This window comes from Primulina tabacum, chromosome 17, assembly GCF_025594145.1.
Source record: "Primulina tabacum isolate GXHZ01 chromosome 17, ASM2559414v2, whole genome shotgun sequence".
In the NCBI taxonomy this organism is placed as follows: Eukaryota; Viridiplantae; Streptophyta; class Magnoliopsida; order Lamiales; family Gesneriaceae; genus Primulina; species Primulina tabacum.
Genome location: NC_134566.1, coordinates 30,395,069 through 30,403,607, shown reverse-complemented (window position 1 = coordinate 30,403,607; position 8,539 = coordinate 30,395,069). Strand labels below are relative to the sequence as shown.

Here is an 8,539-nt window from a genome sequence, read left to right as displayed (position 1 = left end):
AACTCTTTGTCGTAGTTTGTTATAATATACATATAACCATTTTGGTATATTCAGTAAATATATGATCGTCTTTATCATCTATTATGTTATTTAAAATCCTCATCTGGGATCTGACATTCTCGTAGTTTACTTCCCTATCAAGACGTTTTTTTTGGTTTTCTACATTGTTTTTATCTAGTAATCTTATTTTCCAAATATTTATTTTATTGTTAAATGATTTTTCAGTTTTTGACAATCATCAACTACAACTCATAAGAATAAATGTTGTTTTTAGTCGTGATTGGTTTATACTTGTGACTAAAAGTATGTATAACCTATATATTCTTTAACAACATAACCAATGAATGGTGCTGTAATTTCTTCAAACATCGTGATATTTGTAATATCATTTTTACATATTTAGAATCAATATTATCAATATATAGTTATAAGTTTAATAAATTTTTAACAATTATTTCTCAATCAGTGTGAGAAAAAAACCTGAAAATCTTTTCAAATGACTATATCTTAGAACTGTGTCATCGTTTAATTTGATGCAATTCAGGAAAGTCATTTCGTTCGTCATTTGTTATAAGATTTGGAACAATGATTGTGTGCATCATATCATGGGGATGATATAGTTTCAATCTCATAAACAAAAAAAATTTTTATTCTATCGAGTTTACATTTTGTTTTATAATATTTTATATATTGTGGAACGATGTACAAAATTAATTATTATATTTTAAAAATCTTGAGAAGGACATGCATAACGTAATTAAGATATGTATATGAGATATCATTCAAATATATATGTCAAAGTATTTGTCTTATTTAATATCTCATCTAATAATACAACTGTTTAGATTTCACAAGCATCTTATAATAGACAAAATTAATTTGATGAAATATTGTATAATTCAATTTGAATTTCACTATTCGGCTAAGTGAATTTTTTTGGTGAGTAGTTCTCTATGTTACCATCATATATCTCATGAATTAGTTTGTTAGTCACTTTAACTAAAAAAAATAAACAAAAACAATCTCTTAGCCACCTCGGAATCTATCGAGATAATATTGGAAGAAATAAAGTGTAACCGACTCAATGTCCCAATTTACTAAAAATGCATAAAATTGATCTATTGTGTCCACAAAGCTTTAGAATTGTTCTCACACCATTAAAATAGAATGTGAATTATGCAGAATTTTATTTTTTTACAGTTTTCCAATTTCTTCTTCATTGTGCTGCGTTGAAATTTAAATATGAATCATTCTTGATCTTAATATTTTACTTTAAATACGCATTCAAATATATATGTATATGTTTCATGTCACTTAGTTAGACCTAATTTAAAATATCTAAAAAATGTGTTTGAATTATATCATACAAAAATAAGGACAGAGTAATACGTAATATTATTTTTTTTAACATTTCTTTTTCATCCATTATGTTTGTCATAAATTTTTTGTTCAAAATTTGATTCATTTCTTAACTACATGTATGAAGAACCAATAAATTATATAATTAACAGAAATCATATATTACCCTCTTCGTAGAACATAAGACCCAAAATATGTGGCTTTGATTGGTGTACTTTCATACATATTTTCATATAAACAACAAGACAAATAATAGAATATCAGAACAATCAATTGCCGCCAACAATACTAAACAAAACGATTTTAAAAATTCATGACACAAACAACCTCCATAAAAAAATGATAACTCAAAGTTCAAAAATAATTTATTTAGTACAATAACAAAAAAATTGAAGTATATAAGAGCAACAAAAATCATAACTCACTCTCAAATTAAATACTAACTCATATTATTCAAAATTTTATAAATTTTTAAATTTTTTTTTCAAACAAAGAGAAGGCGTCTTATTAATGTCATGGTTTCATAAATATTTTACTTTTTAAAAAAACACACAAAGAAAAAAATGGTGCCTCAAAATCATCATGAAAAATCCTTTAATAAAACCTTAAGAAATAAAAATATAATACAAAGTCACACAATTTTCCTTAAATCAAAGAAAAATATTAGACCGTTGACAAAATATATCTGGCAACGACAAAACATACGTTAACTTGTGATATATTTAAAATTTAGAATCATGCATAATCATTTAATTAGAACAAAATTGTATGTCAAAAATCTACTTGATATTATCTCTTTTAACAATTTATTCATGTTTGTCGTCCACCAGAGGACTCATAGATCCACTAATATTTTTAGTCCACCTATTAATTTCACAATAAATAATACTATAAAAATAATATAATCAAGCACATAAAAACTCAAATTCAAATACCTTCGATCAATTTAAATAAAAATATTTGAATAGAGAATATAATAATGTTGTAAAAATTTTGAATACTCATTTATAAACAAAAGTCTGAAAATACATTTGTCACAATAAATAAAAAAAATTTATATCTTTATATTCTGAGATATAAGCTAAAAACGAAGAAACATTTCATCATTTTTACTATTTTCTAAGTCGCTTCAAACTAAGTAATCTAAGCAAACTGAAAATATACATTATGAGTTTAAGAATTAACAAAATATCTCAAGGAAAAAAAATTAAAAATAATCATTTTTGTGGGATATATGGTTTTGTTTTATATTTTTTCGGTGAACAAACAAATCACATAAGGAATCCAAACACAACATGATCAATACAAACAATATATAACACCAAAACATGTAATGCTATGTTAAAAAACTCATCTCATTACAAGAACACAAAATGATCAAATGAAGCATATTATTTAGTAATATTTATTTAGCAGCATATATAAAAAGTTGACTAAATAACTTAAAAACAGTGTTTGAAATAACTTACATACAAATATTTCTCTCAATCATGTATCTCTATTGACATATAACGAATTTGAAAATATCTTTATTATAAATGGGAGAAAGAAGTTTTATACAACCTTAATATTTATTAATAATTTATTTTTATTCAATCCGACTCATTTCCCTTCATCTGCCCATTATTACTATCATCAATATGGTAGATTTTTCGTGAATTTGATGGAAATGTATAAATTTAGTAATTAAAATTAAATTTAAAAGTAAATTAAAACAATAATTAATTTGATTGAGTTAAGTACACTATTATTGATCTTATTAAACTAACATAAAAAATAGCTTAAATAACATCATGAACATGACAAATTGTAAAACAAAAAATGGTAAGGTTACAAATAAAAATCATATATTTAATAGATAATATTTATTTAACATCATATATCGAAAATTGACTAAATAGCTTAAATGTTTATATTGAAATCACCTACATACAAATATTTTCTCTCAATCACATATATTTGTTGATACATAAATAGTCTTAAAATATCTCTATTATAAATGGGAAAAAGATGTTTTATATGACCTTAATATTTTTTAATTATTTAATTTTTTTCAATGTCACTCATCTCCATTCGTCTTCCTATTATTACTTTAATGTTCGTAATATTAATAATTTTTTTAATGTATAACATTATGAGAGTGATTTTCTATAAATTTGATGTCATTGTATAAATTAAATTTAAAATTAAAAATAAAAGTAAAATTTAAATTTAAAAATAAAAGTAAAATTAAAATAATAAATAGCTTGATTGAGTTAAGTGCTCTATTAATAATCCTATTAAACTAACGTAGAAAATAACTTAAAGAACATCATGAACATTATACAAATTTTAAAACAAAAAAAGGATAAAATAGAAAGTTTACAAAGTAAAATAAAAATAATAATTAATTTGATTAAGTTAAGTACACTCTTAATTATCATATTAAACTAATATAATAAATGACAATAAACAAAACGGTAAAATAGTAAGTTTACAAATAAAAGTCACATATTTATAATAATAAAAAAAATAAAATAGATGTTAGTAATATTAGCAATTTTTTGAAATGTATAACTTTATGATATATTTATAAGTAATAATTCTATTAAACTAACGTAGAAAATAACTTAAAGAACATCATGAACTTTATACAAATTATAAAACAAAAAAAGGTAAAATATTAAGTTTACAAGGTAAAATCAAAATAATAATTAATTTGATTGAGTTAAGTACACTATTAATTATCATATTAAACTAATATGAAAACTAACAATAAACAAAATGATAAAATAGTAAGTTTACAAATAAAAGTCACATATTTATAATAATAAAAAAAATAAAATAGATGTTAGTAATATTAACAATTTTTTGAAATGTATAACATTATGATAAATTTATAAGTAAAATGAAAATAATAATTAATTTGATTGAGTTAAGTACACTATTAATTATCATATTAAACTAACATGAAAAATGACTTAAAGAACCTCATGAATATGACAAAATATAAAACAAAGAAAGGGTTAAAAAGAAAACTCACAAATGAGAGTTAAGTACACTATTAATTAACATATTAAACTAACATAGAAAATTACTTAAAGAACCAAATGAACATGACAAATTATGAAATAAATAAAAGGGTAAAAAAGTAAGCTCACAATTCAAACTCATATATTTATATCAAATGAGAGTTAAGTACACTATTAATTAACATATTAAACTAACATAGAAAATTACTCAATGAACCAAAAGAACATGACAAATTATGAAATAAATAAAAGGATAAAAAAATAAGCTCACAATTCAAACTCTATATATATATATATATATATATATATATATATATATATTGTCACATTCTTGAACATAGTAAAATGATACATATCACCACAAAATTGGATTTTTGCTATGAATTTGTAGTGAGAGTCGATGATGTGGCAGGGTCTTGACCATATTACAAAAATTTGTAAGGATGGCCTATGATTAATTTGGCAACCTAAAGTTACAAAACATCCCGATGCAAGATATTATCAGAGATTGGTCGAAAGCAACATTTATGGGAAAACATCATGATCACTAAATTGTAGTTTTCATGGGCACACGACTTTGAAATATTTAGACAAACGAGTGATTCTGAGATCAACCTATTCATGTCCGGAAAACTATTGCTGTTTACAAGAACTTCGAATCCTTTTATTCAAGGACCTGCCTCATTTTCCCCGGTATTCACTTGCTAGCTAGGAAGTCTTGAGAATTTAAATTTTGAGAAAATCCATCAAAAGCATGTTTAACTAGTTGAAGACCAACATGATACAAGTTGAGAAAAATAATAAACTTTAGAAATTTAGAACAATGTTCATCGTCTTCTTGCGCATTTGGTAAAAGCAACGTGAAATGTTCATGAACAAGTACATGATATAGAGCTGATTGCAGCCCCTTCTAACCATGATTATCACTTGATGAGACAAAGCTATTGATCTCAACTCAAGTCAAAATTTATATGGTTCGTGGCTTCCAACGAATCTACAGAGACAGTGTTCACAAAGAGGAGCAGAAGAGAGATTTATCAGTAAAAAATTATATGGTGTGAGCTACCTTATATTATTAGCAACATGGATGCTGGGGTGTTTCCGTGCCACGATTCTTGAGAGAAAAGTTGCTCTACCAGTGTTGGAATTATTTTGTCATCTGACTATTGACCAGATCAAGGCAAGCAGTAATTAGAATTCTATTGTTCGGAATGAGCAGCAGGTCCTTCTTTGTTTTTCAATGGTTCCAGATACATGCCCTGGAAAGAAAGGAGAAAAAAGTTAGGAACTAATAACCAATGTAGTGTGACACTGTGATTCAAGAAACACTGTACACCAGGAGTTAATAAAATGAATATTTAAATTAAAATAGGCTACACGATTATCAAGAGGACAGTGATAGTTTTGTCACCAGTACTATAATACCTCATTCCAAATCGCATCTTGGGAGATGTGCAAATAGGTCTACGAGGCTATATAATTGATCCCTCCAGTAACTTAGGTAACTCATTTTCATAATCACTTCAATTTTTTCTCATCCTCACACACCAACACGAAAATTGCTCCAAATTCTCATCTGTTTACGAGGTATGATAGGATTTCACCTCAGCCTCCTTTATTTAACAAATCAAAATTCCAGCTATCTTTGTCGCAACAAACTATACCATCCTAGAATTTTGTGTTTTATCTGAATATTTTGAAGAATTCATACCTATTCCTTCTCAATGAACACTCACTCACTCACTCAATCCTTTACCAGAATGCAAAAAACTGCATCCCACCATCAAACAAATGTAGCTATTCTACAGGCAGAACATCCCCGTGTTACATTTATTTTTCTATTTCACAGAGAATGGACTTGTCATACAGAAAGCACAATAATAAAGGGTTAGTACATCGGGTGTGAATTCTTAGGTGGCAAGATTGTTCTTGCATTTGCATTCCAATGTCCTCATTTACTCACTGTATCATTTTCGACCCGAAAAGTAGAGCTCAACTGTCTCTTGAAACAAGATGAACTCAAATGTCTTAAAATAACACAAGTTTCTGGATTTGCAATATTTAAAACTGGGGCAAACGTTTGTGCATTTTCTATACACCCTCATTCACTTTCAAGAAAACAAGTAAGATATAACTTTGATTAATTGTTTGATCATGTTATTCAGCTTCTCAACAAGCAATTTTACTAATCTTGTCTCCTCCAGTAATATGAGATAACTCTAAATAAACATTGTTTAAAGCTCTATTAACAATCTTAAAAAGAACAGAACCCTTACAGCAGAAAAGACAATTGTACCACATCATAGTTCTGGAACGACTTCTGGGACTCACATTGTGACCAGATAACTAAAAGAACCTCTCTTTTCAATCCACACAACATTTCCTTGTAATCAATCAATAAATAAATACACACATATGAGTCTATATAATAATTGAATCTCAGTTAATAATTTGATGTTACGTGTGTGCATTTGAAGGTTGACAGTTTGGCCACCTCGGGTTCTCAATATCTTCCTGTAGATCATAGTTAACATTAATTACAACCTATTAACTAGAATCAAACATTGGAAAACTCGAAGTAATCCCAACGAGAGAACTCCTCCAGTTTATTTTGAGGTAATCAACTCCTAAAAGGTTTTAAGCAGCTATTAACATTCAGAATCGTCCAACAATCATTAAGATGCTTTCTACTGAAAAGCAAGTTATTCATTTGTTCCATAGGCACTGATAATGAAAAGAAACTGCTATAAAAAGCAGTTTTTTTTTTACATTTAAATTCAACAAGAGTTCGAGAGAGAGATATTTAGGTTTTAATCTAGGTAATAACTACCCGAGGTTTCCAACTGATTCCACAAACTGCAATTGATGTAGATGCTGCTGCCCATCTTGTGACGCTTCAATCTGTTGTAGAGGCTGCATGACATTATCCTCTAATGCAACCGCAGAACCAAGACTAGGGGCACCCTTTCCCTCTACGACTCGCCACATGTACCATGCCCCGACAGACCTATAAGGCCTCCACTTCTCACACAACTGTTCCATCTGTGAAGGTCTCGGTAATTCTTCCAAACCATGCAACAACTGAACACCTTTCCTAACCCCTAAGTCGCTCACAGGCAAAACATCCGGCCTGTGCAGGGAGAATATCATGAACATATGTACCGACCAAGAACCAATCCCCTTAACCATTGAAAGCAACGTGAAGAGCGACCTGTCGTCCATTTTTACAACGGTTTCATCTGATAAAATTCCGGACTTGTACTTATTAGCGAGGTCATGCAAATAGCTGGCCTTACGACCAGAGACACCGATTTGCTTTAGCTGCTGAGAAGAAAGGGCAAGGACAGAATCAGGGCAGACAAAGTCTTCACCGCCACAAAGGGAGACGAAACGTGTATATATGGAGGTGCCAGCTTTATAAGCAAGTTGCTGGTAGAGAATACTCTTTGCGAGGGCAAGGAATGGGGGATGGTGGGACTCAAATTGAGGAGGTGGGAGGGTTTCGATTATCGGAACAAGTAAAGGGTCAGCAGCCCGGAGGTGATGCAGGGCCAATTCAACTTCTCCTTCGGCAGATAAAGGTTTGATTACCTGAGGAAGAGCTCTGGAGGCGCCGCGCCGCCGGTTCCTTGAGGTGGTTGGCGTAGTGGGAGTGGCGGAGGATGCGATGATTGCTGAAGGGGCCGCGGAGGAGGACTCATCGGAGACGCCGGTTTGAACCGGCGGCGGCGGGGGATTCTCCCCTGAAGTTAGGGTAGGGATGGAAAGTTTGCGAATTTTTTGGGGCCGAATTGGAATTTTGGAAGGGTTAAGAGTGCTGTGGGCGATTTCGGTATCGGCGACGGCCGGGGCCCGGGGAGGAGACACGGACACGTAATCCGTTCGCTGAATTGCAGAAGCGTGAGTTGCAGGAGCTTGGGCGGCGTCGATTTGGAATTGAGCTTCTTGTTTTGGCGGGGTTTCGATGGGGGTTTGGGTTTTCTCACCCATGTCAACCAAGTCGAATGGGAATGGAAGGGGGCGGAGCAGCGGCGGCGATAGCGATAGCGGTCGCGTAAGAGATTCGGTTCGGAGAAGAAAAATTCAGCTCATATATGAAGTGAGAATGAGCCACGTGGTCATGTCCTGGACGGTCAACGGCCAAGTAAGACCGATGAGACTCGGCATAT

General features: G+C 30.3%; 1 protein-coding gene across 1 annotated transcript; it reads right to left on the bottom strand.

Annotated features, from left to right (window-relative positions):
• Positions 1-5,110: 5,110 nt before the first annotated feature.
• On the bottom strand, positions 5,111-8,539 carry LOC142531268 (alkylbase DNA glycosidase-like protein mag2). Its single transcript, XM_075637367.1, has 2 exons — positions 7,201-8,539; positions 5,111-5,629 (listed from the first exon to the last, which is right to left on the bottom strand). The coding sequence occupies exons 1-2, from the start codon at positions 8,358-8,360 to the stop codon at positions 5,608-5,610; spliced, it is 1,182 nt and encodes a 393-aa protein (XP_075493482.1). The 5' UTR covers positions 8,361-8,539; the 3' UTR covers positions 5,111-5,607.